The 18,591-nt window shown below is 45.9% G+C and overlaps 1 protein-coding gene across 1 annotated transcript in view; it reads right to left on the reverse strand.

The window, feature by feature from the left end:
- Positions 1–1,838: 1,838 nt before the first annotated feature.
- Positions 1,839–18,591, reverse strand: part of TAT (tyrosine aminotransferase) — a 28,672-nt gene continuing 11,919 nt past the window's right edge. Inside the window, exons 5-12 of the mRNA XM_085638779.1 lie at positions 17,379–17,537; positions 16,141–16,279; positions 15,218–15,270; positions 10,496–10,648; positions 8,415–8,543; positions 4,752–4,835; positions 2,788–2,886; positions 1,839–2,428 (exon numbers count right to left, since the gene is read on the reverse strand). Coding sequence (XP_085494905.1) covers positions 2,285–2,428; positions 2,788–2,886; positions 4,752–4,835; positions 8,415–8,543; positions 10,496–10,648; positions 15,218–15,270; positions 16,141–16,279; positions 17,379–17,537 — 960 coding nt within the window. The 3' untranslated portion in view covers positions 1,839–2,284. The remainder of the gene's footprint in view (positions 2,429–2,787; positions 2,887–4,751; positions 4,836–8,414; positions 8,544–10,495; positions 10,649–15,217; positions 15,271–16,140; positions 16,280–17,378; positions 17,538–18,591) is intronic.

Here is an 18,591-nt window from a genome sequence, read left to right on the forward strand (position 1 = left end):
CTAACATGACTAGGCACTAAAGACATCACTGAGCAGGATAACACAGCATGCCACAGATGACATCACTTAGTAAAATGAGACCACTAATCTTGGATAGCATCATTACAAGGATACCTCCGCTAATCTCTGATGATGTCATTGATAATGAATGACATCATTAAGAGTACAACCTCAGTAATCTTTGGAAACATCACTGATCTTTGATTAAGGACCCGATTTGGTTGTTGGCGGTCAGAGTAATCTCGGTTGACCTGGCGGAGGATTTAACATCCACCAGGTTGAGACTACCCCACCTGCTAAATTTAAAAACTACCACCAAGCCGGCAGTCATTTCTAAAGCATTGGCAGGAACTGCCCTCACAACTCCTGTCAATGCGGTTTACAGCTTGGTGCAGGGCTCCGTCAACATGATTGAGCCCTGCACCAAACCGTTTTCTTAACAAAAACAAAAACCCTGAAGTGGTATATTCTTTTTGAAAATAAAATAAAAATAATAACTTCTCCCCTCACCATGGGAGCAGTCATGGCGAGTGGGGCATTTAGCAGTTTTCACTGCCCTGTACGGTCAGTGTTTTCCTGGTGGTGATGGGCAGTGAAAACGGAACTCTAATTCCACCCATTTAAATTAGGTTGGCATACTTGGAGGTCTGCCTCCAAAGGCCCTTTCTCCACTCTGTTAGAGGGGTTTAAACACGGTAGAGACAGACAAATCTCCACCGTGATTAAACCTAATGTATGCTTGTATCTAAATTTGGCAGGAGGAAAATTATCTTGACGGTATAGATACTCCATTGCCGTTGCAACGGAGTATCTATACCGCCAAGATAAAAATCAGGGCCTAAGTCACTAAGAAGATAGCATCATTGGTGACATCATCTAGTAAGTGATGCCATGTGAAATGATGGAATCGTTTATCAGAAGACAAAATTGTGAGGATGGTAGAACTAACATCTGGTGACCTCAGCAAGAAGATTATATCACCAATCTCTGGTAAAGTCATCTGGGCTAATGAAACCAATATTCCCAGAAAATGTGGAAGGATATCTTTCTTCGTTATTGATGGAAAAAAATGGATAAGATGTAATTTGGAAAGATCCATCTCGGGAATCAGTCTCAAGACTGACATTATTGGTCTCAATGACATCGCAGGTGCCTCCTAACATCACTGGCTGTTTCATCAGGTAGATTGCCCCCCTATGGTCTGATGACATCAGGAAGGCAGACAGTTTCACTCTGACAGCACTCACTTTGGTATACCAGCTCATGTCTGGGATTGGAGACCAACTACCGTGTTTTTTACGTGCTCATCACTGTCAAATTAGATAGAATTTAGAGGTGGGCTGAGTCAAAGACAGTTAAGTGTGAGCAGCAGTTACCAACTGTCAGTGCTCAGGTGGGCAACTTCCTAATGGCCATTCACCTTCTCTTCTGACATGGTGCCAAACATTGCGTTACGAGGAGAAAGATCGTGCGAAACACCACCCTTCCAAACACAGACTCCTTTCTTACATTTTCCATATGGTGGTGGGAGGAAGGATTCCAGCTTAGCAAGAATTCTCCACCTCTGTATGGACTCAGTTTGCCCCCTTATTGTCCTGACAGTACATTACAGGCAATGTATGTTGTTGAACAATGAAGCACAAGAGATGGGTCTAGTTGTGATCTGGGGGCAAAGTTTAAGTCTCTGGAATCAAAGGCTTGGAGTTCTAATGATCACTTCTCTAAATGGCATACACTTAGTAATTCACCGGATCTGTCTGTGTCTCATTTCCCTTGTATGCCAAAATTGTGAGATTCAGAAGCAAGCTATTAAGTGCAATAAATTAAACTGAGCATTTGTGTTTTGGATTTATTAAGGGTCACTCACTTCTCGCTGGGAGCTGCTCTCCGGTTGCTTCATTCAAGCACCTTACAGCTAGACCTGCATTAAACATTTAACAGGAGTATGTGCTAATAAGTGATATCCATGGGGTCTAGTCCAAACTATCCTAATTTTCCTAAACTGAGAGAGCAGCCTGTTACCTGTGGAGTTGTACTAGTAAATTAGTTACTGTGGTATGGGTCAGGTTGGTGAACCCAGTGTCTGATATTAACCAGAGGAGTATGTGGCATTGTCTGCTCCTGCCACATTCACAAAGTCTAAGCATCAAAATGTGCCTAGAAGCAGACTCTTAAAATGTTGCATCAGGACGGTCACTGGCTGAAGACTTTCCCTCCTTGGCGGAGCTGCAGTGATTCATGAGTGTCTGGTAAAGTCCCTGGTGGTCCTTCTTGCAGAGATGCATCATTTGTCACATTCCAGGTCTTGGGATCCTTCCTGGCCCTGGTAATGCTGCTCGCAGAATTCACGAATTCTGTTGCAGGCCTCTAGCATCAAGTCCTCTGGGACGGTTACCACAATTCGGAAGTAGTTGGGATACTCGAAACACTAAAATGAGAAAAGGGCAGAAAGTAGGTTAATGTTAGCAGTAGTTGTAAAGCTCCTTTCCAATATGAACCTTCCCCTCAGAGACTGCCAGTGAGATGAAAGACGCTTGTAGTGAGGCAGATGCCACAAAAGTGGATGCAGATGCCGGTGGTGATGATAAAGAGTCTTTAAGAATTGTAAGTGTGAAAGGAAAAAGAAAGAGAAATAAATTGTGACGTTAGCTTTGTGGGAGCGAGTCAGGTAAGCAGCAACTGCTTTGTAGCAAAATGTGTTCTAGACTGTCTTGACTCTCAGAAAACCAACAGGTTCTGCAAGATGTTACTCTTTGAAATACATTGTTGAGTTTAAGAACAACTTACAGTAGCTGGAAGACAGAAGACGGACTGCTCTGAGATCATGCGCTCCGTAAAATGCACGTCACCCTGGAACTCTGGGAAACATTCCATGTCGATCCCGACCTGCAGACGGAGGTAGGAGAAGTGTGAGGTTACATAGGCAGTGGCACCAGGTGTCTGATCTTAGGATGCTTGGCAGAGCATCAACCATCCCTTACTCCAACCCCTTCTGTTCTTGTGCCAAGCACAGCACCAAAATTTAAATCGGACTTGCCCTTTGGTCAGTCATTATGTTTTTGCACTAAATGCTAATGTTTACCTAACATCCCAACCGCTAGAATGTATATGACAAGAAGTCTTGTAAGAAGGTTGGAAGGTTTAAATGAAAGTCCCAAGAGAGCTGTGTATGCTGGGAGAGGAGGCAGACATGTTGGGGAGAGCTGTGCGACTGGGCTTTATGAGCTGCATGCAGGGCAGGTACCGCCAGGCGAAGAAGGTGACCAACAAGGATGTCTAGGAAGAGTGAATAATGGAAGGGACGCTAGTGTGGGGTAAAGCTCTCGCAGAGCTGCACTGGGATATTTTTGGGGAGTGAGGATGATGAAAGTATGATAGTGAACCTCCCATTTTAAGTCAGTAGTAATGTCTCTTAACATTTGGAAAGCACGGAAGAATTGCAAAATCCACCGCCTACTTCCACCTGTTATTCTGTATGAAATACCTCAAAAGCAGTAACACTGGAGGAGAGGGGTAAAGAGAAGGCTATAGCTATGGAGGAGGGCTGCACACTGCATCCACTGCAGTAAGTCATGGGCTGAAAGTAGTGTGGGGTCTAGCTAGGCACATACTCTGGAGCAGTAATGCCTTATAAGAGGGGTGAAGTACGACATACAGTTGTTACTCTGGAGAAGGTTGTGGCTACCACAACAAGATCACCCAGGTTCAAGCAGAAGGAGAGAGGGGCCTGTGGCGCTATGGAGGCAAAATGTGGTTCTGCCTCCAAACCAGGAAAGACAAAGAGGTGGGTTCAGATGATACTCTGTGCTGCTGTGAAGCTGTAGACACAGCCTCGAGCGCAGCAGTGGCCAGGAGAAGGGGTCCAAGGAATTTGTGGTGAGACGGGTATGAGTATCAGAGCGGTGATGTCCAGCGAGTTAGGAGGACCTCTGGTGATATGGAGAAGAGCTGCAGAGCCGGTCAGAGGACAGCAGCAACATCTGGAGAGATGGGTTTACACAGGGCATCTAATGCTGCAGAGGTGTAGATACTACTTCCAGAGGCTCATCTACAGCCAATGAGATGAGCTTCTGATGCTACCTTCAGGGAAGTGAAGTCTATGGACAGGGGATTACTGGGGTTGGTGGCGCTCCTGATGCTGTCTCCACACAGGGATGTCTGAGGAGACTGGGCTAGAGAGACACGGAAGCTTCTGGGAAGGGTTCTGTATACTCCCTCCACCCAGTGGCTTCCCCGGGATAGCAGGCGTGCTGTGGAATAAACGATCTATGCATAGCACTTGCAGCACTATTTCAATGGCAGTCGGACCATATTGGTTTGATGCCAAGCGAGACCACTGCAAACACTGCCCCCTTTCACGCAGTGCATCACGTACAGATTACCCTTGAGTCTCTCATTATGGCCAACGTCTTTGTGCGACAGGCACAGTACCCGCTTGTGTTCCTAGTACTCAGCTTTTCCAAAGATTTAGGCCACCACTTCCTTGGGTCCCTGTGTTCGTCTATATCTGTAATACCTGTGCTCTCACAGCCACACAAGAGTCGAAGCAGGGATTTGGTAACCTGAGAATTAAAGTACGGCTGTTACCCCAACGAGATGCGACATGCCACTGTCCTCTTGAACCCAGTTAAACCCCTTCCCTGACGGTCTGCCACCGCTGCTGTTCCCCTACTTCATCCCTCCCCAGTTCACCCTCCAGAACCACTCATCAGCACTTCAAGGGCTGCCAAAAACAACATGAAATCGCTTACCATCAAGTACATGGCGCCATCAGGCCGGACAGGTCGGAGTCCAGGGACAGTGGACAGAGCAGTGTAACAAAGGTCAGCATTGGACTGCCAAAGGTACAAAAGATAGCAAAAATGAGGACCCATGCCAAAGGACCAGGTGAGCAAAGCAGAGCTAACATCTGAGCAAATGTTCTCAATGGGTCAATAATAAACATGAAGTCAACAGGCTGCACGCATGAGTCAGCAGTACAGGACTGACTGGCCCTCGACTCCCACGCACCCTCTTGTGACCCTTTCCTGCCCACACGGCTCCCTGAAATGAAGCCTGCTTAGAGAAGATGTGACATGATGCAGACATTGCCACCACATTGTTCCCTGAACAGAAGCATGCTTGGAGAAGATATGACATGATGCAGACATTGCCACCACACTGTTCCCTGAACAGAAGCATGCTTGGAGAAGATATGACATGATGCAGACATTGACGCCACACTGTTCCCTGAACAGAAGCATGCTTGGAGAATATATGACTTGATGCAGACATTGACACCACATTATTCCCTGCTCTGGAACCTACTAAAATATATCTTGACTGCAGGGGCGCTTCTGTAGACATTGCCACCATACTATGCCCTTAACTATAGCCTGCCTAGAGAAGATAGGACATGATGCAGACATTGCAACCACACGATCCTCTGCTCTGGAGACTGCTAAAATAGAACTCTCCTGCAAGAACTCTTCTGCAGATGTTGCTGCCACACTATTCCCTCAACTAGAGCCTGCCTGGAGAAGATACAGCATGGTACAGACATCGTTACAACACTAGTCCTTGGTCTTGAACCTGCTAAAATAAACAGGAGTTCTTCTGCAGACATTTCCACTACATTCTTCACTGAACTGGAGCCTACTTGGATAAAATACAACTGAACTTCTACAGATGTTGCCAGCTCACTATTTTCTGCTCTATAACCGACTAAAACATATCTCTCCTGAAGAAACTCTTCTGCTGGCCTTGCCTCCACACCATTTCCAACGAGCAAATGGTTCGAAGACCCCTTGCCTCCACACCATTTCCAACGAGCAAATGGTTCGAAGACCAAAATACTCATCTTTGGCCACCCACTCAAAAACATCAACTCACAGGAGGAGCCTAGGGGCGCTAAATAGAAAATGCTGACTCCTACAACTACCTGGGTGTATGGTGCACCACTAAAAGTGGACATAAAGAGCAACCGAGACAGGCCATCACAAAAGCTGAAGCAATCCTCATGAATGCAAGTACATTCATTAAATCTCTGGAAAGCCCGTCTACTGGTCCAAAAAGACTGGCCCGGGCAGCTACTTTGCTGCCAATGTGACCATAAGTAATCAAAGCTTACCCGGGTCAGCTAGTATGTTCCCTGGACATATATCAAGTAAAGGCTTACAAAAGAGTCTTCACCCTTCCTCTGCATCTACGAACTGCTGCCCGATAAGGCTGGAATTAGATTTGTGGCTCAAATGTGGGCGAGCATGGCAACCTTTGTAAGTTACTACCACAGGATAACCAGAGTGTCGGCCAACACAATGAAAGCAGCCCTCCGGCCTGTTTACAGCCAAAGTGGGAACCCTTGGTCACAACACATACAACTCGCAATGGACACCCCTCAAATTGACCAAAAGGTGTTAAATGGCCTGCAGCTCTCCTGTACCATGCTCAAACACGCCTTGAAAAAAAAAAACACAATCTAGAAGGCTGTCCAAGGAAAGCAACATGAAGAAGCTCAAAAACCTTCAGAGTTCTGCTAGCTGTGGAGCGGCCACATTCCAGCGCACAATTTCTCCAGAACAAAGCCCTGTCAAGTGCACGCCGCAAAGGCTGCTTGAAACAAATTCTTTTAGCCAGGTGAATGGGCCTACAAATCAAGGAACTTAACCCAAGATGGGGATCTCTAAAATAGAAAAACTGCCGACTTCGCCACTATAAATACGAATCTTTCAACCACCTGCTTTGTAGTGGACCTGTACTTCTTACATCGCGCCGCAGACTGTTAAAACTACTTTTTATCGCCTGAATTTATAACAAGGCAGTAAATCTTATATTGATATCATGAAACAGAGACTAGAGGTCGCCATCTCCTAATGATCGGGCCCGGTCGCTGCATCAGAGATACATGCTCAGCTTAGAATGAACAGCTCTAAAGCGGCCAAACCCCACAGATTCAAGACTCATTTTGCTTGTTCTCTGTGTCACTGTTTAACACTTATTTATTTCTGCTAAATTTAGATGCTGCTTGTACACCTTGAGCTTAGCTCTCCACCCAGTATTTAACACACGGACTCAGTTTCTCTCTTTTTAACTTACTTTTAGGGGTTTTATGGATTTCACGCTTTAATTTGTTTACCTATATTGTAAAGATTTTTTATTAATCGTAAAATAAAGATTAATACGACTGCTGCAGTAGCTCCTCTAAGGCCATTGCCACCACACTATCGAATGCACTGAAACGTAGTAAGTGAAAACATGACTGCTGCAGGAACTCCTTCTCAGGCACTGTCACCACACTACGCCCTAATGAGAAGCCGGTTAAAAAATATAACTGTTGGAGGAGCTCATCGGCACACAATGCTACCGCACTATCTCCCACTCTGGAGCCTGATAGAAGACATGACTGCTCTAGGGCCACCTCTGCAGACACAATTGTCAAACTAGTCCGCACTCTCGAGCTTGATAGAAGATATGAAAGCCTTCGAGGCTCATCAACAGATATTGCCAAAAGACTATCCTGGGCTCTGAAACCTAATAAAGATATGACTGCTGCAGAAGCTTCTCTGCAGAGATTGCTGCCATACTATCTTGTACGCAACAGCCCAAAAATCGAAGATATTATCTTGTCCTCTAGAATTTCTTAAGACGGTACTTAATTTAAGCTGGTGGTTGCCAGTGAGGGCCACCACTTATTTCTGGAGACCAGGACTTATTCCCCTCACATCAGATATTTACTGAGTGCAAGAGAGGGAAAACACTGACTGGGAGAACACATAATTGCATCTGAGCTTTTCTGCAAACATTGCTCCCACACAACACCTTGACCGGGTGCTTGTTAGGAATACTCAAGATTGCTGCAGAAACGGTTCTGCAGGATTTGCTCCTACACCTCTTTCTTCTCTGGAGCATTTTGGGAAAATAGAACTACTGCAGTAGCTCCTTTAAAAACGTTGAAATCAAACAATCTTCTCTTATGGAGTCTGTTCGTAGAAGAAGACATGGCTGTTGCAGAATCTATGCCACAAGCATTGCATCTGCACTATCATGTACTTTGAAGCCTGCTAAGAGAAGATATGATTGCTGCGGAAGCTCCTCTAAAGACTTTGTCACCACACTGTTCGCGGCTATACATCCCATCAGAAGAATATATAAAATGCATTAGCTCCTCTACAGACATGTGCATTGTACTACTCCCTGAGCTGGAGATTGGTAGGATAAGAAACTACCACTGCAGGAGCTCCTCTGCAGACATTTCGGTCCAAACTACTCCTCGTAGAACCTATTGCAGAGGGCCCTGACCCCTCCCTCCCCCCCCCCCCCATTGCCCCAGGGTCTGCCGACAACAGGTAAGAAGGAAAAGACCCAGCCTGCAACTCCTTCATCACACACGCTCCATTCCAGCCACACCTCCTTTAAACATTGGAGCGGATAAGCACCTTTAAAAAACTGATGGTGTTTTCGTAAAACTCTTGAGGTGTCCGGTGGATGATCTGTTCCAGAGCCCCCTGGACTATTGTGCATGGACCAAGGATCCGCTGACTGAGACACACGAGTCCTTCCCGGATCTAGAAAATATGAAAATCAATATTATTATCGTAGCTAAATTAACAAGTACTTTTAGTTTGAACAACACAACTTATGTTACAAAAATAGCTGTGAACGATAGAGGAAGCAATGAAACTGAAAAAAGACAACCCCCATTTAAGCACAACATCTTAAAATAAATTTGTCTAGTGTGGGTCTTGCATATTTCCAAGATTTGTGAGTCTTCAGTCATGATGTAATCTGGTTTATAACCTTCATCTATGAAGCAATGTTAAGGATATCCTTTCTTTAGAGTGGCTTGATGACTGTATGATGGTTCAATGAATTTGACTTAAATCTGACTTGGTTCAATGAGAAGCTCTTTAAACCTGATTTTAAAAGAGTTCTGAAGAAGAAGTGGTCCATAAAAGTTATGATTGTGATCTTAAATGTTTATTTGGCAGGCAGGTTTGATTCACAAATGCTGTTGCACACGTGTTTGCTAGGTGTACATAAAAGCAATTTGCGGTTAGTGTCTCTTGACGGTTGGGATGGGAGTACCACCATATTTCATCGTGGTGTATGAGAAGACATACATCCAGAGAATGGAGAAAAAAAATTGGAAATACACATTTCTGCTATGTAAAGAATCTACAAGTATATTTGCACTAATATGAATAATTAGAGTCTACAGCTGGTATAGCTTTCCAGATGTTCTGCAATGCAATTATTAAAGCAAAAACTAAGGAAATGTGTATCAAAAGTATTTTATTCTGGCGCCATTTTGCATGAATCTCGTTTACGAGGACTGAAAAAAATGGGAATTTAGTGTCAGAAATCCTAAACCCTGTTTCACAGAATTTTGTAGGCGTAAGTTTGCTTTACTGTGACAGCATAAAATCTGGAAAGCAGGAGATTTGTTACTGGTATTGAGAGTTGCAAGAAAAGAGGTTCCATGGGTGTGACAGAGGACTGGCCATTGGGAGTGCTGGGAACTTTCACAAAGGTGGAAGTGTTGGACTATTCACAGACATGTCTTGTACCATAAAAGCACATCCAGGATTAGTGGTAAAGAAATGCTGGTGTAAGTGAGCGTTTACAGTGGAATAAAGACCTAAACTACCACATTTTCTCAAGTGGACATGGGAAGGAAAAAAAAATCCGTAGGTCTACAGTTGGGTCGACTGCTGGACAGTGCAGAGAAACAGAGACAGGTGACTGACAGACAGCAACCTAGGTTTTATTTCCCAAGGGCATCCAGGGGAGTTCAGAGAATCAAAACACAAGAGTAAACCTAAGAAGATTGTAGGAGCAAGTCTACGAATCATATATTTGCTCTTTTTACTGTGAATTCCCCTGAACATATTAAATTGTAAGGATTCCTTCCCCCCCCCCCCCCATTTGTCTTTCAAAAAATGTATCCCTTCCTCTAAGTGATTCCAAGTACTGTCACTATTCATAGACATGTCAACAATAAAAATGACACTTCAACTAATAGTAATATTGCCGCTAAGAACAATTCAAACAACATCAATAATAATAGCAATAGTGCCATCACTAAAAACAATGTACAAATTAATTTGACTAATATTATAACTTCTAAAAAGAAAAACTATAAGGACATTTACATTGATACAATTGCCAATACTTTCCATACTATTTTTAATACAGATCGTTGAATTACTAAGAATTCTAATCCAGTAAAACTAGTAATAGAATCTGTGCTGTAACCAATGCTGCAAAGAATACGTTTTTTTGTATTATTACTGTTACTTCAATTGTGTTTCAGGCATGACCACTGTTGATTGCTCGCCCAGTCATCGTGGACCTGAGCGGAAGGACATTAGGCAACAGTAGTTAATGCCTGCAACCATGGAGGGTTCTAACAATGTTAAAAGTACTATTAACGATGCTAACAGCCATGCCACCTCTAGTGATCAGTCATTAACAGTGATAACAGCTCCCTCAGCCGGCGCCCACGCCCGGGGCTCACCTCCTTCCCGAAGATCTCCTTGCGGTCGTGGATGAGGATCCAGCCCATCCTCCAGCCGGGGACCAGCCAGCGCTTGGCCAGGCCTCCGCAGGACATGATGGGCACGGTGGTGCTGAGAGGTGCCATGGCATGGTACTTACGCTCCCCAAAAACCTGCAAGAAGGAGCAGAGAGGACACCCAGTTAGTGATTCTTGTGGTTTCAGCATGGGCGCTTTACATGTTCAGGTACAGGGGGGGTCACGCAGTGCATGGTGCCCTCGCTCCCAGGTGGGCTCCGCTGGACAACCGGGGAGTTCAGCTCAGTGACCGACAAAGGGTGGACTCATACAGGGGACAGGCTGTGCAGCATTAGCAGAACAAGAAATGATACATGGGACACCCCCACCCCACCGAGAGCTGGGCTCTTACGGGGGACTCACGGCACATCAGCCACAAGAACGGACGTGATACAGAGGACATGCAGCATCAGGGAGAGCTGGGCTCATACAGAGGATACGCAGCACAACAGCCACAAGGACTAACACGATGCACGGTACAGGAAGCATCAGCGTGAGCTGGTCTCATACAGATTATTTGCAGCACAGCAGCCACAAGAACCGACACTATACAGGGGACCTGCAGCGTCAGCAAGAGCTGGGGCTATACAGGGGGCGCACTGCAAGCTCAACTAGAAATGGCCATAGAGAGGCATCATTGTAACAACTAAAGACCTAAACTGTTACAGGGAGTATACAGGGTGAAGCAAGAGCTGCACTGATACAAATGACTCACGGTACAACACCTGCAGCAACAGACGTGACACAGGGGACATGCAACATCAGCAAGAGCTGGGGCTATACGGGGGGCGCACGTCAGGCTCAACTAGAGAAGGCCACAGCGGGGCATCTAAAGGCCTCGACTGATGCAGGGGGTATACAGTGTGCAGCAAGAGCTGGGCTGACACAGATGGCCCACGGTACAGCAGCCACAAGAACTGGCATGATAACAGTACATGCAACACCAGTAAGAGCTGAGCAGATACAGGGCGCACTGCAGGCGCAGCTAGAGAGGACCATAGAAGGGACGCAGCGTAGCATATAAATGCCTCAACTCGTACATGAGATATACAGGGTACAACAAGACCTGGTCTGATACACGAGACACAAGGTGCAGAATCAAAGTGGCTCACTGTGCGGCAGCACTACGAGCGGAGCTGATAAAGGGACACAGGGTGCAGTATCAATGAAACTGTACTGATACGCTGGCTACACCGCGATACCCAAACCAGAGCTGGGCCGATACAGCATCATCGCAATGCAGTGCTGCAGACGTCAACGGAAGCTGAGTTCATACACGGGACATACCATCTAGACCGGAGGACCCATTCAGAGGGCACACTGGAATGGTGACCCCCCCTTCTCCACTCCTGGACGACTTCGCTTTTACGTGGCATTATCAAGTGTGTTGGTCCGACTGGCCAGATTAAAATTAAATCAAAACTACAACTCCCAGAATGTACTGATATGTTAAAGCAAAGTCCTAGAATGGGAATTAGGGTGACCAACTGGCATTGGTGCAAATTCAGGACGGTGAGTGTAAAAATTCAGGACAAAGAGTCAAAATTCAGGACACAAATTCAGGACAATAGGTATGTTTTACAGACACAGAGGAGGTCGCGCAATATAAGTAAGCCCAGCCATATCCAAACCATTTGCAAACCTATCCATCATGTATCCTTCCATCTATCATTTCACTCATCCATCCCTTCGTCCATCCTTTCACTCATCCATCCATCCATCCACCCTTTCACCCTATCCATCTGTACACTCACCCATCCACTCTTCTACCCATCCATCCACTCATCCATCCAGCCATTTACCCTTTCACCCATCCAGCCATCCTTTCACTTACTCATCCATCCACCTAGTCACTCATCCTTCCACCCATTCAGTCATCCATCCATCCTCCCTTTCTCTCTTCATTGACCCTTTCACTTAGCTATCCTTCCTTCCATCCATCTACTCAATCCATCGACCCTATCACTCATCCATTTATCCTTTCACTCCTTCACTCGTCTATTCATCCTTTTGTCCACCTACCCTCCCTTTCACTCACTCATCCGTCCATCCATTCACCCTTGCACTTATCAATGCATCAATCCATCCATCATTTCACCCATCCATCCACTCATCATCCACCTTTTCACTCATCCACCCACCCTTTTACCCATCCAGCTACCCTTCGACCCATACATCCAGCTATTTACCTTCTCTCTCATCCATCCTTCTACTCACTCATCAATTCTCTCACATTATCCATCTATTCAATCTTTCATTCATCCATTTACCCTTTCACTAATTCATCCAGCTATCCACCCATCCCTTCACTTACTCACTCGCTCGCTCACCTTTTCATATTAATTTTGAGCTGAGCCTTTGAGAAGAGGCCCATCAAGAACTTCACCCTCGCTGCAGGAGCCATTCCAGGACTGGGACAGAAGCCACCCAGGGCGGAGACAGGATCCACCACAGGGGGGACAGGAGCCATCACGGGAGGGGGATGGGGGGGACAGGAGCCATCACAGGCGGGGGGGGGGGGGGAGAAGGGTACAGGAGCCACCACATGGGGGGACAGGATCCATCACTGGGGGTGGGGGGCAGGAGCCATCACAGGAGGGGGAACAGGATCCACCAGGGTGGGCATGCAGTGTTCTAGTATATCTTGGTCTCTTCCAGGGTGGGGTAGGGCTCCTCACCCCCTCCTGGACAAGACAACGAGATGACAGGCTCTCTTTCTAAAATATTAGATTTGCCATCCCCCACTGTGATGTACAGTACTTAAAGGAGATACTCCAAAAGAACTGATGTAACCGATTGTCCTCCATACTTTGTTAATCGGTGTGCGTGCGACTGTGCCATCTCTTTATTACATTACATACTGCATGTTTTAAGAACCGAGGTTTGCTTACAATTTAGTAACAGTAATTAAGCTCTGTGAAGAGAACCACGTGCTGCCTCGGTGTAATCAGGGCTGGTTCTACGATTTTTGGGGCCGTGGGCAGGAAGGGAATGTGTGAGGCCCCTCTAAATTGCAGAGACATGACGCATTCAGGGCTGTTTGCATCTGAATAGATCCCTGCGCCTGAAGCTGCAGCCCCTCCCTCTGTCACCTTTAAGCACCTCTTAACAGCTCATCAAGGGCTGAAGGTGTGAGGGCTGCCATCACGCTGCGCCTCTCCAATGCTGCTGGGGATCTGAGCTTTGGTACTGCATCGGAGTCTGTTACACCCGACCTCAACAGCATCGGAGTCAAGAAGGGAGGTGGGTGGAAGCTGTGCCAGCTTTAGGGTGGTGCGACTGGTGCCCGGTTAAAATTACGGACTGTCCGTGAAATTTACGGACGGTTGGTCACCCTAATTGGGAATACGAGCCGTCTGGGTACCCTACACACTGCAGCATCTTCAAACGCTGAGCTGATGGGGGGGGGGGGGGGGGGGGTAATGCGTCATTGGGAGCTGGCGTGAACTGAAGGGCACACGGCACAGCAGCAGGAAGAGGTGAGACCCATGTCTCCGGATTCCGTCCCTCCTACAGCCGAGGATTGCCCTGCACCAGCACTCTGCTCGAGGCCTCTCCCGTTCCAGCAACAGGGCCTCTCGGCTAGGGTTAGCGCCCCCCTAGGACGTGCGTGACAGGCCTGACTCCAGCACATGGCGCGCACACTGTCCCGCAGCTGGCAACGATTAGGAGTCTGGAAACCAGAACCTCTGGATAGGGCAGAAAATGCGCAGTCATCGTGGCGTGATGGCAGGGGCGGGGTCTGCCTTCATATGCTGAGACCCCGCCTGCATAAAGGAAGGCAAGGACACTCCACATGTACGCACCCCCCCCTCCCCCCGGTGCTTGGCATCCTGGCCTGCCCATCGCCTGTGCATCTCAGCCATTTGTCTGAGTAGGGCCTGCATTCAGTACATTCCACCCTGACTCCATAAACCCGTCGAACATTACTTTCCAATCCATATAATGTGGCCTTTAACTAGGGCTTTTTTGGAAACATTGCTTGTCCGCTCTCCAAGGAGGCAGGTGGTGCAGAGATGCGCTTCATAAGCGGGGTCAAACATTGGCCAGGAAGGGCCACGTTTCAGCCATTCCTTCTATACACGGAGGCACATTGATCCCATACAGAGACCCTAAACAGTTGGCCTGGCCGTGGTGGTTACCTGTGCTCTACATCAGTGGTTCGCAACCTTTTGACTTCTGGGGACCCCAATCATTACGGAAACCTAAGGACCGCTCTCCCCCCTCCCCCCCCCCCCCCCCCGAATTATTATTACTGGAATTCGGGGACTCCTTCACAGAGTCATGACTGCTCGCTGAGGGCACCAGCATAACAATTGTTGATGATTTGAACCGCAACAATACACATAAAATACAGGAGAAAAAAACAAACCCACAAATGAAAAACTTTTTTTTAAATTCGCAAACATATACATTTTTTTTTATACTTTAATATGAAGGATGGAGCTTTTCTAAATTCAACGGATCCACTCGCCATCCATACTATATTTTGCTTGATGCACTGGTACAGCTCCCACAAATCAATCAGAGGATACTAATTTAATTTTTAGCCTCCAATTTCAAATTCCTGCACATTTGCAGTACCCCCCCCCCCCCTCCCCCTTGTTGGTGTTTTTTACCAAGCCTCCACCAAGCCATCTGACCAATCTAGCTCTTGGTGCTCACCATGTCTCCGTAGATCTCATCGGCCAGGATGGGGACGCACTGCCTCGCAGCCACTGTGGAAACAAGAGAACAACTCTCAGGAGTGAGCCTACCACCCGTTGCTTTGAAACCATTCACTGATTGCTTGTCTTGGGAAAACCAAGATGGCTTCCATTCGCCCACTAATTTGTATTCATTTTTTTCTTATTATATAGAACTGAAGCACCAGGGGTTGCTTGCAAGCTCTTTTGGTGTGGAAAGAAGGAGTACAGGATAAGTTGTTCATACAGGTTGTGAGTATGGTTATCGTACAAATGTCTATGCACTATGTTTAAACCATTACTTGGTGCCAGGATGCAAACAATTGGGTTTCCATGGTGGCCATACAGTAGGAAGTGTCTAGTCTCCATTACATTGTCTGGAGCCATGCTGGGCAGATGCTGAGGAAGAATGGATTGAACTTTCGGCCAAGCGATGTGGTAGGCTAGGATGAAACAGGGTTCACGAGGGCCTTGAGTTATGACGCAAATGTTAACCGGTCACCTAGGTTGAGGGAGACTACCGGGCCTACCTGTAAGGTGACCTTGCTGAATTCTCCTTGCTGCCATTTGGGGAGTTACGATGAAGGTGGCAAACAACCTGGTGGCGTGTCACCACATTTTAGAGCTTCCTCCTTCATTTTACAATATCACTGTGTGATAGGCTAGAATACTTCGGGTAGTAAGAAATGTCAAACCAATTAGTTCAAGATCTGTTAGTTCAACGTATTCCTAATTAAATGCAGAGTTTCGTTCAGTTTTTAGTGTTTCAATACAAAAAAAAAAAAAAAAAAAAAAATCCAGCTTGCTTTAATTATGCCCAGATCCATAAAATCAGCATTTACTTTGTGAAGTATAACATCAGTTTTTCAATTTCTTAGATCCTTGTCATCTTCCTGGACTCACCTGCAATGATTTTCTTTAAGTGCGCTTTGCTGAAGACAGACCCGCAGGGGTTCGAAGGGTTGTTCACAATGATGCAGGCAGTTTTATCATCAATTAAAGACTCCAGATGTTTCAGATCAATTTCCCAGGATTTCTCTGGCTGTGGAGGAAGAGACAGAAAGTGTTCAACTAACTCTTGATTGTGGAATAATCTACAGGTCAGGTGGTGCTCCACTGAAGACAGCATTTTGTACTGCGCTGCTGTGGTTTGTGATCCACCATCATTCAGGCGGCTAACATGTGGGCGAGTCTGAGGTTGGACAGTTGACTTATTCCTAAAAATATGAAACTTGAAGTTGTGCTGCCACTACACCTGAAGTCCTCACGATTATGCAGGTGGCGGCCTCGGTTATATCACACTCACCCTACAATTCTACCTTTTGCCATCTTAACTTTGGTGGGCTTTTTCCCCTAGAACTGGCTATCCTGAATAAATGTTCCTTACCCACGCTTTAGCAAGACTATCTTTTCAATCACTTGGTTAAAATCAGCCTCCAGAGGTGGACTGGCCTGTGAGCAAATGGAGATTTTCCAACAGTGCGGTGATTCTGAAAATGAAGAAGAGTCCGAGCCCTCTGCAGTGTATTGTTTTGGGATTCCTGCTGGAACCTCTACCAATGGCCTAACTCTATTGGCTGAAGCACGGCACCGCCCTTCGAATGAATCTCTGGTCTTACATAAAAAATGGAAACCCAGCAGATGATAGTTGCTTGCGGCAGTAGATCAAACTATCCATAAATAACTGGCAAATCTGGGAATGGTTAACATGTCATCCAAATGTTACATCACAGATTTTATTAGAAAGACCATGGGCTGTTCTCCCAGACAACAGGGATGGGGAAGTAACTCCAACACAGAAGAAAGGCATTATGAGCAGCATCTGGACTCTGCAGTATCTGGTACAATTCTTTCTAGAGGGCCTGTTTTAGGGTAGAGCTGCTATAAAGGGGCCACCCCGGGTAGAGATAAAAAAAGCAGTTATCTTTACCCAATCCTGCATCTATAACAGTCACTTACAAAAGACATTCTAGAACATTGCTTTGTTTGATGATATCAACTTTGATTTTGAGAAGTATGGTGACATCATTCACACAATGACCCATGCTAACACCTTCCCAAAGCCAGACTTAAGCCTTGGTCAAATCAAGGTCTAAGCAGGGGTCTCTTGGAATTCATAGTGGCCTCTTCTATTAACTCACCAGCAGGTTATACAGTTTGACCTCAATCCCCATCGAGAGCGCAAGCGTCTTGTAGAGGGAGAAACCAGGCCGTGGTATCAGAATGTTCTGCCCAGGGTTGGCCAGAACAGAGAGACATAGTTCAATAGCTTGACTGCAACCACTTGTAAGGATGACATCCTGCAGAGAAAAACAGTATTCAGTGAACCAGCAACGAACAGATTATTCCAGGGAAGAAGAATCCAAAAAGCACATTCCAGGGAAGTTCTATGACCATAAAAACACTTCTTAGAATAGCAAAATCATCTAACAGGACCTTCCGCAGCATCGTTTACAAACACCACTATTGTCAAAGCAGTAATGAGTGCTGAAAAAACATTCGAGAGAACTGGTTACCACACAGAACATTCTAAAAATAGACTGATCATCAAAAAGGACCTCCCAGGTTACAAATACACATACCAGACATAATCATCAACACAGTAATAGGCATTAGTTATCGAGAGGAGCAGTGATCAAACAGAATACTAGTGATATTCAATAAAGAGTAGATCAGAGAGTAGTATGTACATTACGTAAATGATACACATGGAGAGAGAGAAAATTGACAACTAAATTGTTGCTAAACACTCATCTCTCCCTCAAGACTGCAGGGAGATACCTACTCGTGTATCCAATGCTGGTTCTCTTAGTGAAGAAAGTAAGTTTAAAGTAATTGACTGTTTTAACTACTTGAGCAGATTGGGGACATGCTTGGGGGTTGGGTACCTCGGTCTGTTGTGAGTAAAAACACCCTAAACCTGGTGTGTTACATTTTCAGTCAGGAAGATGGATTCTAGTGAAGAGAAGGAAGTCCGTTGCTTTCTCTTAACAGTGTAATGAAAGGCGCGAGCTTCACTTCAGCCTTTTCAGTTTATGTAACTGCATCAGGCTAGTACTGAGGCCAGATTTCCAAGCACACTTTAAAAAGGCATTTTTTATGAAAAACGTTACCTCTAAACATGGTTTCATAATAAAGGTTTTTTTTACACTGCTCGGGGAATCTACAGAAACCTTAGTATCTATTCCTATTATGTGTTATGCAAGTCACACAAGGTGGCAGATGGTCTGCATTCCCCCCTCATTATACAGGGCAGGAGGGAATTGGTAGCAGGGATGCCACTTTCACCACCAAGATGTCTTCTCTGCACAGAAATCAAGGGGTGAGTGCATAGAAATGAAACTGTTCTCCAAG

The sequence above is a fragment of the Triturus cristatus genome, chromosome 12 (assembly GCF_964204655.1).
Source record: "Triturus cristatus chromosome 12, aTriCri1.1, whole genome shotgun sequence".
NCBI lineage: Eukaryota > Metazoa > Chordata > Amphibia > Caudata > Salamandridae > Triturus > Triturus cristatus.